Here is a 16,339-nt window from a genome sequence, read left to right on the forward strand (position 1 = left end):
CTTACTGGAATTGATAAACTAAAATAAAACAATAACTTTCACTGTTCCAGCACAATATTTAATCGTTTAAGAACGTTTTCAACTGACTTGATCAGTCTTCTTCAGTTATTCGTACAAATGAAAAAGAACTAAGAATTCAAATTTATGAAATATAAAAACACAAAAATCCAACTGCGGTTGTGCGCTTTAACGGTAATATGCCTTGTGTGTCATGCAAACGTACAATGAATATAAAGGTAAAATATAAAACAAATTAATAAACAATTCAAAATAGGTAACAAAATAAAAATAAAATAAAGAATGATGTTGTCGGTGAAGAAGCATCCGCTTGCTTTACGTCATTCAAAAAAGGATTTCCAAGCAGATGACAGACTGTCTGCATCTCTATGATTGATGCACTGTGTTGTTAATTCTGCTTTATGTATTTCCATTTTTTCTATATGCTTAATCGCCTGTCTAGATCTTGTAGCTTTTATGATATCAGCTTTATCCCAGTACACTGAGATACCCTGTTGTTTAGCAAAGGCTGCCAGAACCGTACTGTCAATGCTCCTGTTTACCGACTGTCTATGTTCATTTATCTTTGTTCTAGGTTACGTAAAGTGGCGCCAACATACACAAGGTCAGAGTTAAAACAATGGTCCTTTATTGGTATCGAATATACTCCCGTCATTTCATTAGGCTTCTCTTTTCTCTTATCATTTCTTAACAGATGGTAAATTGTTGGATTGCATCTATAAATTACATGCAGATTCCTATCCCTGGCTAGCCTCTTAACAATTTTATTTAGAAACAGAACATAGTTTAGTACCATGCTTTTCTGTTGTTCATTCTCGCAAGGTTGCCGGCTATGTTTTTGCATTCTCATAATTAGCCCTTTGATAACCTTTCTCAGGTAACCATGTTGCGCCGCTAAAAAGTTAATTTCATGGGCATAACGATCGCTTGCTGGGAAGGAGAAATCCAGACGAGTATTTACCGTCTGGATTTCTCCTGCAAAATTCTGTAAGCCACATAGAAGAGACTTTGCTAACATTCCGCTTCAATTATAGTAAATATTTTGTTGCTTTAATTTAGTGGTTAATTTGTTGATATTTGAATATGGTGCAAAGTTCTACATAATTACTTAGAGTAAACTTTATTGAATTTGAATTAAAAATGAATTTTTTTCTTGTTATTTAATATTTTTAGAGGGAGGTCTGGTATTTAATAAATTTAAAAAATGATACAAACTCACCTTTCATACATTTCCAGCATTACTTTATACATCAAACTAACATTTTTGCCCTAATTTACAGGCCTGCCTCAGGTAAGAAGCTGTTCCAAAGATGGAGTTACATTGAATTTTAAAACTGAACAATTCAAATATTCTGTGATGTTATTTAAAAGTATATTAGAAAATGGTATAAAATAAATTATAATTAATACTAGCAGGTAAGCCCAACATTGCCCAGGCAAAAAAATAAGAACAAATGTTAAGATTAGTTAATTTCATACTTCTAACCCTTCTATTGTCTTATATTATGGAATTTGGTTTATATAACTACAAAGGTTATCTTACATAGCCGATCTTACCTGTTTCCACAGGGTGCAAAAATTAGGTCCCCCCACTTTCGAGGCTAATTATAGAATTTTTAGATGGGTCTAAAAATATGTTCAAATTTCCACAAAAACACAAAAAAACCAAATATAAAATAGTACAGTAGAAGCCAAGTTTTTCAGGGTAATCTTTAACCCTCTCCCCCCCTACAGGGGGAGAATTTTCAAATTTCTCTTCTTAGTGTGCATACTCATGGCATACCCTATGTATCAAATTTAACCTTTCAACTCCTAACCATTGGGCTTTGCGCTTATTATTATTATTATTATGTTGGGTTAAGTAAGAGATACTCGGTTAACACCGGTGGCTGTGTACTATGCCGGACCAAAGTCAAGGCATAGTAACCAAAACAGAAATTAAAGAAGTGTATCAGTGTGTGTGTCTGTATTCAGGAATTTTCTCACAATATGACATGTATTCAATATAGTGGCCTTCTGTAGTGTGATGTATGTGTTTCTATTCAATTGTAATGTGCCCAGGCTTTTGTGTAGTGTGTGTGGTATGACACCTGTAGAGGAGAGAACAACAGGTACAATAAGCACCCTATCCATCCTCCACAGATGCCTTATTTCCTGGGCGAGTTCTGTGTACTTGCTAATTTTTTCAGTGCATGCATTTTGTATATTGTGAGTGTTTGGAATGGATATGTCTATAATGTATGTGATTTTATTGTGTTTGTCAATGAGTGTGATGTCTGGTCTGTTGTGGTAAATTGTTTTATCTGTGATTATGGCTCTGTCGTAGTACATTTTGTGCGTGTTGTTTTCCAATACTGTCTGTGGAATGTATTTGTAGTATGGTTCGTGGATGTCTACTAATTTGTGTTTCTTTGCAAGCTCTTGGTGTATTATATTTGCTACTTGATTATGTCTGTGTAAATAATCTGTCTGTGCCAAGAGCTTGCAACCAGAAGTGATGTGTTGTATAGTTTCTGGCATGATGTGACATTTTCTGCATGTGTCATTTGTGAGTGTTGCATCTTTGAGTATGTGTTTTCTGTAGTTTTTAGTATTTATGACCTGATCCTGTATGGCAATCATGAATCCTTCGGTTTCCCCATAGAGGCATCTCTGAGCTAACCAGCTGTTTGACGCAGTTTTGTCAACAAAATCCTGGGCCAGATCATAAGGATGCCTGCCATGGAGTGCCTTTTGAGCCCACAATTGCTTAATGGTGTCTATGCTTTTTATATGTTGTGTTGTGTCCATATGATGTGAGTGTAAGTTTAATGGTGTGTTATTCGAGTCTGCTAGAGTTACTGCTTTATGTAATTGTGATGTTTCTTGTTTTTTGTAGAAAAACTCTCGCAGTGACTGTATTTGTTTGTAGTGAAGGTTAACTATGTCAATCAGGCCACGTCCGCCATCTTTACGTGGAAGGGTTAGTCTTTCTATAGCAGATTTAGGATGATGTTGTTTATGCTTAGTAAGTGTAGTTCTTGTTTTCCTTTGGAGTTGCTCAAGATCTGTGTGAGTCCAATGTATAACTCCAAAAGAATATGTGAGTACTGGGATGACATATGTGTTTATTGCTTTAACTGTGTGTTTTGCATTTAACTCTGTTCTGAGAATAGCATTTAACCTACTTTGGTATTCTTTAATTAATCTTTGCTTTATTTGTGCATGTTCTGTTAGTTTGGCCTGTTGGAATCCTAAATACTTGTAGAACTCACTCTCTTCCATGGATTCAATAACGTCTCCATTTCCAAGTGCAAAATCTTCTTTCTTCAGGATTCCTTTTTCTATGTGAAGTGTTTTGCATTTATCTAGGCCAAATTCCATTTGTATGTCCTTGGTGTATGAATGTGTGATTTGTAGGAGTTGATGAAGTTGTTTTTGTGTGGATGCATAAAGTTTTATGTCATCCATGTACATGAGATGTGACAGTGTAGACTGTGTTGTTTTTTCGTGTCTAATATTGTAACCATATTGCGTGTTGTTTAACATGTTGGATAATGGGTTCAGGGCTAGGCAGAACCAGAGAGGACTCAAGGAATCTCCTTGAAAAATTCCTCGCCTAATAAAAATTTGGTTTGTTTGTATGGAAGTGTTACTAACCCTCAGATGTAGTGTTGTTCTCCAGTGCTGCATAGTGTTTTGAAAGAATGCAATGAGTGATGGATGTATTTTGTACATGTGTAGAATATGTAGCAGCCAACTGTGTGGAACACTGTCGAATGCTTTTCTGTAGTCTATATATGCCATGTGTATGTTTCTGTGTTGTTTGTGTGCTTGCCGTAGAATGACTGAATCTATGAGTAACTGTTCTTTGCATCCCCTGTGATTTCTACGGCAACCTTTTTGTTGTTCCGTTAGAATGTCGTGTTCTTCAATATGTTTGTATATTTTGTTTGCAATACAGGATGTCAATAATTTGTAGAGTGTTGGAAGACAGGTAATTGGTCTGTATTGTGTGGGGTCTGTGGTATTGTTGTTTTTGGGTTTCATGTAGGTGATGCCCTGAGTAAGAAAATTTGGCATGTCTTGTGGATTGATGATGATGTGTGTTAGGTGTTTAGCTAGTTCCTGGTGCAGTGATGTAAACTTTTTGTACCAGAAATTGTGAATGTTGTCTACACCAGGTGTCTTCCAGTTGTGTGCTCTGTTAACAGTGTATTGGAAATCATGTATGTTTATTTCAGCACAGGGCATAGTTGGTATGTTGTGCAAGTTTCTGTTCTCCTCCTCGATCCAGCCTACATCAGCATTGTGCGTGACAGCACTGGACCAAAGAGAAGACCAATATGTTGTGAGTTCTTCTTCTGTTGGTGTGCCACTGTGCTGTGTATCAGTGTTTGCTTTGTTATTAATTTGTCTGTAAAAGAGTTTTTCATTGTTTGTAAATAATTTATTTTGTTGTTTTCGTAGTGTACATGTTTTGTATCGTTTGAGTCTACGTGCTTTGGCAGCAAGTTTTTGTTTTAGTGTATCAATGTATTCTGTAATGTGTGTGTTGTGATGTTCGTGTTTTGTGTGTGTTTTTATTTTCTTGAAAATGTTTTTGAGCTGTTTCCTTAATTTGGGTGTTATGTTGTTTTTAGCGTATTGTGTCAGCTTGCCTAATTGCTGTCTAATGTCATTTATTTGTATTTCTATTCTTCTCTGCCAGGCAGGCTTGTGATAGAATTTTGTTTTCTGTGTGTTTGTCTGTGATTGTACTTTCAGCCCATGGTGTGTCACTACTGTGACTGCTCCAGCATAAACTAATGTATGAATGTCTGCGAGTGTAGAAATTGAATGAATGTAGTGTGGTAGTAAGTGAGTGTTTACGTAATTTAGTGTTTTTCCTACTTCCTTTGACGTGTTGATTTTTGGTATTCGTGGTCGTTGTGTGGGATCTGTGCCTGTATATTTAGTGAGTGTTTCCTGAAATATATGTGAGAGTGTATTAACTAAATCCATGTCTATGTTATCAGTGATGGATGAGGAAGTGTCTGTAGTATCATTAGTGGTAATTGTTGTATGTGTGTTATTATCAATGCTTGTTGCTGGATTATCCTGACAGGTTACATGATCTTCATTAATGTTAGATGTTTCTGTCTGTTGATGTATTTGATCAGCAACCTGTTGTTTGATAAGTTCAAGTGTTGTTTGTGGAATAAGGTTGTTGTGTATAATTGTTCTTTTTTGATCAACAACCCTTTGTTCGGTGACAGTGAGGTGAGGATACTGTTGTGTGAATCTATGGTGTAGTTGTTGTCTGTATGCTGTCATGTTTGTTTCGAGTTTTGTGATGGTGTAGTAACTACGGATGATAAACTTGTTCATTTCTACTGTCCATTTCATCCGTTGGCGTGGTTTTCCAGTCTTTGTGGTCTGTGGATGCATTGCCACAGAAACACCAAGGCTGGGTTTGTTCCTCACATCTGTTGAGGGCATTGCAGTAGCCATGCTTGGGCCGGTGCTGCTTTCGCCACCGGTAACCAAGGGAGACTGTGGCCTATTTTTCGAACGTGAGCCTCTGCCTAACCCACGAACGCGGACCTTGTTAACCCGGGCGACGTCCGAGCCGGTATCACACTTTGATCTAGTTATTACCATAATAAATATCTCCACAGAATGTGGGTGTGGTCACTCTTAGCTTCATTTCTCCCCATAGACCTTACTGGCATGGGTGTCCCTACCAGGAGCTTATGCTCCAGCCTGCATTGCCCTATGGATCAGTAAAATTACTGGGCTCTCCCACCACGACCAGGTGGTGACCACGGAAGAGTTATTATTATTATTATTATTATTATTATTATTATTATTATTATCATCATTATCAACCCATCTTGATTATGTTATAAGATTAAGCACATGGATGTGGACAGTTAAAGAAATATTATTGTTTGTTAGAAGTATGTTGTAGAGAGAAAAGCTTGTGATATGTTAATTCTTTCTCTATTGTTAATGCAAAACCCTTGGCTTGCCACCTTATAGATGTCAATAGCTTCAATTATTCTTAATTTTTGTACCTCAAATATTTTTCTTAACAATTTGGCTTCTCCCCAATACTGGGACACCCAAGGCTTGCTTGTATAGTGAGCTAAGGCAGTGTAGTAATTTAACAGTGGTGTGCCATCGTTGGAAGCAGTGGAAGCGTCGCTTCCCTTGTATTTTCTAAAAAATAAATACATATTGTGCAATTATTTTCATATAATTAAAATTAATATTTTATTATAATTGCATTATGTATCTTATTACAAATTTCTATACTACATGTGAAAAAAACGATAAGATTGCTATTGTACAGTACATTCGAATATCAGTGGCGGAATTGAAGTGCTGTATTGTCAAAATCAAATCAGCTTCCAAGCAGCCAGATTATATGCATTCTCGCATGTGCTTTACAGAGCACCAACCTTGCACAGTTCAACTGGTAGAAGCTACACACATATAATGCTTCCAATTCTATCCAGGACCGGTTCTAGGCTGTTAGCCACCTGCCTGTTAGATATTTGGTCACCCTCGCCCCATTATGGGAATCACGAGTAGATTTATAACTTAACCCAACTGATAAGAATTTACTGGTATGATGTTTTTATGATAGTTCTGTATAGTTGACAGGAGTTTAAAAAAAATCCATTAAAATATTTGATATTTTTATTCCGCTCTCCCATCTTATATTACTTACGGATTTCAATGTTAAACCAGTGATATTATGATTTTCTATGTTTTATCTATAAGGAAATGTAGAAAAAATGTGTACAAATATTGTACAATGTTAAAAAATTAACTATTACTGTGGCAGCATCATTTACAACTAAATTTAATGAATGATGCATAAGGTACAAAAACGCTCCAGAATTTATTTTCCTTAAATTTATGATTTATGCATCCGTTGTCATAAAAATTTGTCTTTCCACTTTTTCTCCCACGACTACAAATATTCAGGTACAAAGTAACCGGTTTTGACTTATTTCTACTTAAGAAGTAATTAAACAATTAAGAGATTAGGGAATTGGGGACATAAATAAAACCCTGCCGAAAAAGCCAGAATTTTACTTAAACAAAAGCTTTACCGAACCAATCTCTTGCCGAGTACAGTGGGGACTGATCTCTTCATAATATTAGATGTAATAAAGACAGAAATTTTTCCAGTTCAATGAGAGTGACCAAAAAGTTGTAAATTTTGGAAATTTTCGTGGACCCTGGTTTTAAAACGAATTAGTTAGAAAACAAATGACAGGCAATCTATTAAGTTTAACCTATTTAGATTTTTACAGCTATGGCCAGAAACGTTTAAAATGTACAACTTTGTCGCCTCCTTTGAGGTATGTGAGTGATGCGACAAAAGAGGCATTTGACATTGACCAGTATCTGCACCCTCAGGATTTGGCAGCTTGCATGCATGCACCTACTGGGACCATCTCTGATTGCATCCATTAGATTCTGTCTCTGCTTCCATCTCATAGGGAGCTATTTGACTAAGTGGATTGTTTTAAGATTTAAAAAGTAAAGAAGATTTTATGTACATTTCTTTACAAAGCTATATTTAATTATAATTTTCTTTAAAAGTGTATTAACACAATTGAACAATATATTGTACCAGGTATGTATATCCACCACACATTTTATTTCACCAAGTAAGTTTTTATTATTTTATATATAATTTTAGCCCTTATATCGTGGCTAGCGATTCGGAATGTAATTGTGATATTAAAAATACATTTAGAGAAGTCTACGGTTTTTACTGGCTTATCGAACAAACAATACGAGTGGAACCAAGATCATCACTGACGTGCAATTAATTGATTGCCCCTGGAAGTCGGCTTCTCACAGAAACACAGCTTCCCTATCATCAAATGTCATGGCACGCCACTGTAATTTAAGGATGTCGTACTATCAATCTGTCAGTCTGTTAGTTGAGCCTATAAAGGCTAATTAGGTATCTGCTAAATCTACAATCTTCTAGAGGTATAGTATATACCAGGGGCTTCTTTCTCATTTATTTGATCTTTTCCATTGGTTAACAACCTGAATATTGTTGGATAATCATCTGGTTTGTGATAAACTATTGTGAGTATTTTGTTTTTCAGAGAGTTCTACTTCTAGGTCTAGATAGTGTAATTTGGTTTTGCTAATTTGGAAAAGATCAAATAAATGAGAAAGAAGCCCTGGGGTATACTGTATACTATACTTCTAGAAGATTGTAGATTTAGCAGATCCCTATTCTTTATAGACTCAACTAACAGACTGAAAGAGGCCAGATTAAAAGAATACAAGTATGGCATCTTTAAAGGCAATTATGACACTGCCTTAACTCAATATGCAAGCAAGCATTGAGTGTCCCTGTGTTTGGGAGAATCCAAATTGTTAAGAAAAATATTTGAGGTACAAAAATTAAAACTAATTGAAACTATTGACATCTGTAAGGCAGGAAGCCAAGAGCTCTTTGCATTAACAATAGAGAAAGTATTAATATATCACAAGCTTGGCAAGATTTTCTCTCAAAACACTTCTAACAAACAATATTTCATTAACTTTCTGCTTCCATGTGTTTAATATTTGGATAATAATTTAAAATAAATTATAATAATGTATTTTTAATTTTATTTAAATGTATAAATACCAAATTACAATATAAGAATTTTAAATAACATCAGGAAATCAAATTGTTCAGCTTTAGAATTTAATTAACATAACAACTTCATCTTTGGAATGGCTTCTAATCTGAAGTAGGCTTATACATCAGGCCAAAAATGTTTGTTTGGTGTGTAAAGTTAATACTGCAAATGTACAAAAGGTGTGTATGTATGATTTTATCCAAGAAATTCCAGCTTTTAGAAGATAACTGTATTTAAAAAGTGCCACATTACATTGAATAAATTAATTTATTGCCTACAAAGAACTTTTTAATGGATTTTAAAACAAAGAAAACAATCTTATGATATTTATAATTGTATTTGTGTAATTTTTAGACTATTTGCAACTTTTTAAAAAATTTGTTTTTTTTTTATATTTAAAGGACAGTCTCATAATTCAAGCCCAGGAATAGTTCGTTGTCCTGCTTTTGATTTCAGTGAGCAAGAAGATGAAATTTCAATTATTTCAAGTTCAAATGTGGTATGTTTAGCTAAGCATTAATTTACAATTTAATAGAATTTAATTTTAAAAATAAATAAAGGCTAGATCTAGTTAATTCTATACCTGTTTTGTCTGTTATCGCCTGCATTGATTAAAATATAGAAAACAATACCTGATTATATGTAATTTTGTTTTACATATAGGGATGCAAAAGTAGATATACAGTTAGAAACTGATAAACAGAAATGATTAGTGTTCATTATTATTTTTATCTCTTATTATTTAAATTTATTTCTTATTTGTGATTTAATTTATACATAAAAATAAATGATTTTTCCTAAAAATGTTGTTTTTTCCATAATAACAACTGTATTTCTAGTTTTGCATTCCCTATATCTTTCTATATAAGATGATTACATTTTGATGATTCAAGATATAATTTAGATCCAAATTTAGATGATGGTTTGATAATTTGTGAGGTGGTGTTTAGGTTAGGTTTGTTTATTTTAAAGAATAGGGAAACTTTCCATTACTTTCCTGGTTGTTATGTATACATAACAAGGGAAAGTATTGGAATCATGTCAAATTTGACCCTCTGAGTTTTTTGCCAATCGCCACATTTTCAGACTTTCTGAACCAAAAAAAGTCAAAAAATTCCATGTGTGTGTGTTGGCATCTATTTCACTTAATATCTCAAGATAGGGTGAAAGTAAAGAAACAAAATTTGGCATGATGGTTTGTATATGAGAGGCATTGATGCTATTAAATTTTCATGATTAAAGGTTGAGAGGTGGTCATTATCTCTAGAGGACTAGGACTTATTGAAGATTTTATTTATAAACATTTGCACTTTGTCATAAAACTCATCTCTACCCTTAAAATTAAGCTTTTTGTCATTTCATAGTAATTAAAAATATAAAAACTTTTTATAACAAAATCTGATAACAGATGGCACCAAATATAATTTTATATTTTGCTTAATAATATAAAAGTTTTACTTTTCCAGATGTTATACAGAGGGAAAGTATGACAATCCAGCAAAAAATGACACCCCAGATTTTTACATTTTTGGACTTAGGACATCTTGAAATGTCGAAAAATGCAAAAAAGGTTTGAGGGTAATTGGTAATTTCTGTGTGTGGGGGGGGCATGATTTTGTTCATCCTGTTTGAAGCTTAATAATGCCTGTGTTTTTTGTCAAAAATTTCTGAAATTTTGCAGAGAGGTTTATTTGTTAGGGGAATTGAAGCTATTAAATTTTGGTGCTTAACAGTCAAGGATGTGGGGAGATAATAGGGGTTGTGTGTATCTCCAGTAGGGTTGGACTAAATGACAATTTTACTTGTTGTTAGCATTTACAATTTTTATAAAACCTTTCCCTGCCCTCAATATTAAGCTTTTTGCAGTTTTATAATAATTAAAAATATAAAAAGTTTTTTAATAAAATATGATAACAGATGGTGCCATCAAAATTTTAAATGTTGTCAGGAAAGTTGAGCAACTTGTTGCTAAATTTATTTTTATCATATTATATTTAGTATTGACAAAAATGTTTTTTTTTTACTTTTATATTTATATTGTTTATCAAAGTTTAGTTTCTTTAAAATGTACAAAATTATGGATAATTTAGAAATTTAATAGTTTTAATAATAATAGAAATTTTTAGTAGAATCTAACAATTTAGTAACTTAGTTTAACAAACTAAAGTTGTTTGATAAATAAGTTCGGAGCTTTTTACTTTGCGAATATTTAAATATTGGCAAAATATACGAATTTCAATTTTTTTAATAAATATGAATTATAAAAAAACTAATTCTATCTAAAGTAAAGTCATGAGTTAAAAGCGTCGTTTATTATTAAGAAATAATATAGATAATAACCAAAACAATGTAAAAAATAAAGTATAAAATAACGAGCAATTTATTGTGTCATTGTCACTATGCCAGGCTGCAATTTTTAATCATATTTTTAATTTATTTAATTTAAAATATATGCTTTCCACTTCAAATTAGTAGTATCTTACCCCTGTACATCATACTTTTTCTTTAACAATATAAGTCGTGCTGGTCATCTATTTAACTCTTTTCATGAGGAAGTTTTGAATTGAAATAACATGACTTTTGGTTTACAACAGAAGTTCATATACAGTTGATCTGGCTTCCTGCCCTAAGGTTTCCATATCTGATCTTATCTTTCATCTGTTTAACTTCATTCTTGAGATTAAGGAAAGACAGATGGACGACAGTGGAAGTTTATAAGTCTAATGTTTTTCAAATTGTAGCCCAATGAACATACAAAAATACTATTGGCCTACTTACAAAAGTTTAGTTTCATATCAGGAAGTAAATTTGTTTCTTATAGTTCTATCTGGAAGAGTATTATTATAAGAAATGAACAACCAAGACAATATAAACAAAGCATATAGACAACTATCTGAACTGCATGAATCAAAACCAAAAATATAAGATAATAAGTTTTAAAAAGCCCACCAGATGGCAAAGAAGATTGATCTTGAACAGAGCAGACAAACAACGACGAGAAATATGATGCAGTAAAATGATCATTCTCATGCATTTTCCTTATTAGCTGAAGTTACGTGGCTGAATTACTCAGTGAATTACTCTGCAACTGTTGAGAATAGGAATCAAATTTATGAAACTCGTTTTTCTCAAAATGACCTCTGAAATAATTAAGTGGCGGTGCAATCTCCTGAAACATCATTTCATGAAACATCATATTGGGAAAGTCAAGGAAAACCTGGAAGAGTCAGGAAATTTAACAGTTGGGGAAAAGGACAAACCCTGATCAATATGAGTGTGCAGTATGTCAAAAAATAAGTTGAGAATGTCTTTCCTATCCCTGATATACTTGGACTACAGAACAAAAATTTCTGTTAATATAAGACCTGAAAAACTTTTTTGGACTATCCTTCATATCATACTTGTATGTCGATGGCCTGATGGCCCAGTGCTCAAAGTGGCAGCTTACCATTTTGGGGGACCTGGGATCAAATCTGGACGGGTCAAAAATTCCCAGGCATTTTTCAGGGAGTTGGTCTGTCTGGACATGTCGGGCCCTGTCCCTCGCTCTATTGTGGGCCAAGCCCATAATGGACTTTCTAAAAGAGGTCCTCTTAGTGCCCACGGCAGAAAGAGTTTAAAAATGTATATATGTATATTAAAAATAAAATTAAAATTTTATCTAACAAAAATCTTTAAATAAAAATAATTATTTTCATAGTAATTAAACTTGTTTTTACAAATATTTGAAAATTATTATTTTAAGCCAAATTCAAAGAAACGGGAGTTGGTGAATAAAGGAAAAATGCAGATGCCAGACTTAAAAGAAAATTCTGAAACAGAATCAGCAAAAGGAAGTGCAAATGGAAGTTTCGAATTAGAATCGGGAGAAACTATCATTAATCAGGAAATAATATATCCTTATACAGGAAATGATTCTTCATTTCCTAGTCTACCTGAATCATTTTTGAAAAGAATTGGAGCGCACAAAGATAGTAACAGGTAAGATTGAATGTTTGAATGTTTTTGTTTAATTTATAAAATCTTCCTTAAGTAATCAGATTACCATGGCATGTACTGATGGCAATAATATATGCAATGCACTTGTTTGCTTTTATTATTGCTCTTGCTAATTATTGTGTGGGGTTGTTCAGTTCAGTGAAAAGTTTATAATTAGGTTATATAACTTAAAAAGAAAGAGTAAGTCAAAAACAATAACACAAATAGATATACTGTACTGTATTTGGTGCATAAAAGTTAAAAAAATTTTAAATGTGTTAAAATGTGTACTATGTATTAATTTTATCAAGCTGTCATTAATTGTGGGAATATAAATAGAAAAAATAGTGTGATCACTGTGTGTATGTGTTGTTTATACAGTCTAATTTTAAGTGATTCTAAAATAATACAATCTTCTAGTGCAAAAGAACAATAAATAATTATTATTACAAATGCACTGGATACAGTGGTGGCCAATTGTTTAGGATCATTAACGATTATTTTCAAAACCGAGTTCTGTGGAATCTAAAACCAAACAAGTGAAACTAAAATTTAGGAAAAATATTAACTTTGTTTTCATTTCAAATTATAACCTTTATTTCATAAACAAAACATTACTTTTTACTCAAGCAATGGATGATGTGCAACAAGATCAATTTGTCCCTGGACAAATGTTTAGGACCTATAACAAAATTTAGGAAATAAAACTAATATTTTGTTGGACAACCAAAATTTTTTATTACAGATAAGCAATGACAGGGCATGGAGTCCACCAATCGTTGCAAACACTCAGCTGGGATGTTTTTCTAAACTTCTTGAATTGCCACAAATAGCTCATTTCTATTCTGGTATTTTTTGTTTTAAAGCAGATTTTACATTACCCCATAACATTTCAATAGGGTTTAAATCTGGTGATCGGGCTGGCTATTTCATTACCCTAAGATGGTTGTCCTGAAACCGTTTTTGACATGTTTACTGGTGTGCTTTGGATCATTGCCTCATTGGAAAATCCACTTCAGAGGCAAATTGTCATCAGTAAATGGCAGCATTATGTCTTCCAGAATTTGTTTATATTGAAATTGGTCCATTATCCCATTTATGAGGTGAATGGGTCCAATTCCATACAAAGAAAAACATTCCCACACAATTGCATTTCCACCTCCAAACTTTACAGTGGGTTGAATACAATTAGGATGAAATTTCTCAGCTTTTTGTTCTCTTATGTATTTGTGACCATCACTCCTAAATATTTATCCTCATTTCATTCGACCACAGCACACTCCGCCAGTTTTGACTTGTTCATGTCAAGTGTTCATGAGCAAACTTCAGACGAGCTTGTCTATTTTTCAGTGATACAAGTGGCTTCTTCCTTGCAACTTGCCCAAATAGATTAAATTCATTTAATCGATGCCTAATGGTACAGGTACTAAGTTCGGGCATCTCATGTTTTATCATTTTAAATTTGAGATCAGTTGATGTTAGTGTGTGAATTTTTTTTTTTTTTTTTTTTGTTGCTATTCTATGAATTCTACGATCTGTGCATTTAGTGGTTTTTCTGTCTTTCAAGTTTAGACCGATCCAAAAGACATCCAGTTTCTTGACTGCACGAATACATGATTTGCTGCACCCCAATGTTGTTGCAATTTTGGTATAGTTGATATATTTACTACGAAAACTTACAATTTTTTGACAAAGTTTAGGACTCAAATTCTTTCCACTGCCCATCTTGAAGCAGAAAATATACAGGTGTTATAAGTACAATGCGAAAGGAAAAACACATACACATGTTTACCAATAAAAACAAATTTAATTTCACAATATATGTAGATATATATATATACACAGAAGATTCTTTTTGGATTCCCGCTGTTCTTTTACTCGTTTACAATTGTCCTCGATGATGGTTTCGGCATTACAGGCAATCCAGGTAGTTGGTCTTATCCCAACTCCAAACCGACAATGATTCGTATCTAATAGTCTCTCACGTGATTCTTAATCTAACTTAATCTAATAGAAGGTAGATAGAAGAAGGGGAAGTAAGAAGAGTAATAGGATAGGGGTACCCAATTTTTTTGGTGAGTAGTCCCAGTATTGCTTCGCCTCGACTTCCAAGTCTTGAACGTTATGTTTTCTTTCAAATCGGCTGTCTGAGGGTTCTTCTCCCAATATATCAATATACTTCCTTCTTGATCCGTTTTCTACAGTCTCCTTTCTTACAGTCTCGTCAGATTCTACTCACGAGCTTTGCCACCACACGTCCGTCACCTCTTGTGTCCGGCCCAAGAATGTCCACTCAAATCTCTTTTTCCCCTCCATGCTCATTGCCGTCTATTGTCTCTCCCCTACCTCCTGGTGGGCTAGGGGTAAGTTCGAGTTCTCGGAAGTTCGAGACAAAGGGACAAAGATAATTGGAAGGAAGGATAAATTTATAGAAATAGAATACAAATTGAACCTAAAACTATACAGAAATAAAAGGCGTACAGCCACACAGGTATATTACTTTAATTACATTTTAATGTTTTGATATGTTTTAGTAAGTTTCTGGAATGTACTTACTTTGTTTGTAGGATTTATTGTTACTGGTCCTAAACTAATGACCAGATGCTTGTGGTTGTACTGTCAAACAACTCGTAATATTTCTGCAACAAATTATGCAAATTACTTCATGTTCTACAAATGTCTTATACAAACACAAACAATTGATTTTTGCATAATTGTTTATTTATTTCCAGTTTTTTTTTTTTTGTATTTAATCAATGATTTTTGCCACAATCATGTTTGGTCCTAAACAATTGGCCACCACTGTACGTTTGTGAAAGATTCAAAAGTACGAGGTAATATACATAGTCTCTAATGAAAACAATCACTAGTCACTTGCATATTACAATTGAGTCCACTTACAGGGTGCTACATAAGACAACAGTTTGCTTACTCTTCACATTTTCAATTTTCTCCCCTTGGAGTAGCGCTAATGTAAAACATTAGCACAACTTCTATTAACAGTGCACCGGATAGCAAAGTGGTCCATTTAAATGAGCACCGTGCATTTTTAGAGCAGTACTCTACAAAAGGAAGCAATATTCCAAGGAAGATTTGTAAGGGAGATTTATTACATAAGTTATCTTTAACCTTACGGTACATGACACATGGCGACAAGGCTCTGCACTATGATAGCCTATACGTTATGTGAAAATTTGTTGATACCTTCCATTTTTAAAACACTGGCTGTCAAAAGATTTTTAACCAAATTGAACAGGTTTTATTGGACACGTGAGAAACAATTACGTATTAAAAAGTCCAGCAATGGGTTGCCTAACTTTCCTATAAAAAAGGTTAAAATTGTGTCTGATGCCATCTGTTATGATATTGCAAGTGTACAATAGTCCATGAGAGGCAGTACACAAAAAAAATAACAACAATTATTTATTTATTTTTTCACGCGATTAACAATTTACAGGATTTTTTCGGATTCCAACTCTTAATGTTATACAATATCCCAAACTGGGGCAAGGAATCAACTGAATACAAAACAAAAGAATGCGCTTGCGACAAATAAGAAAAGACAACTTGTGATCTTACGACTAACTTGCACTAAATTATAAACTAAAAAGCAAAGGAAGAATAGCAAGAAGTTTTAGTATGATAGAGGAGGTTATAAGGAATACTTGGGTTCTCTGTTTGGTATTGACGCTCTTCTGGTTGGGAACTACTCT

At 33.5% G+C, this 16,339-nt stretch overlaps 1 protein-coding gene across 1 annotated transcript in view; it reads left to right on the forward strand.

Annotated features, from left to right (window-relative positions):
* LOC136972759 (inositol 1,4,5-triphosphate receptor associated 2-like) overlaps positions 1-16,339 on the forward strand; it is a 180,433-nt gene that overhangs the window by 127,410 nt on the left and 36,684 nt on the right. Inside the window, exons 18-19 of the mRNA XM_067267386.1 lie at positions 9,050-9,147; positions 12,394-12,629. Of these exons, the coding sequence (XP_067123487.1) occupies positions 9,050-9,147; positions 12,394-12,629 (334 nt within the window). The remainder of the gene's footprint in view (positions 1-9,049; positions 9,148-12,393; positions 12,630-16,339) is intronic.

The sequence above is a fragment of the Centruroides vittatus genome, unplaced genomic scaffold (genome assembly GCF_030686945.1).
Source record: "Centruroides vittatus isolate TY-2023 unplaced genomic scaffold, ASM3068694v2 contig_301, whole genome shotgun sequence".
NCBI classification, from domain to species: domain Eukaryota; kingdom Metazoa; phylum Arthropoda; class Arachnida; order Scorpiones; family Buthidae; genus Centruroides; species Centruroides vittatus.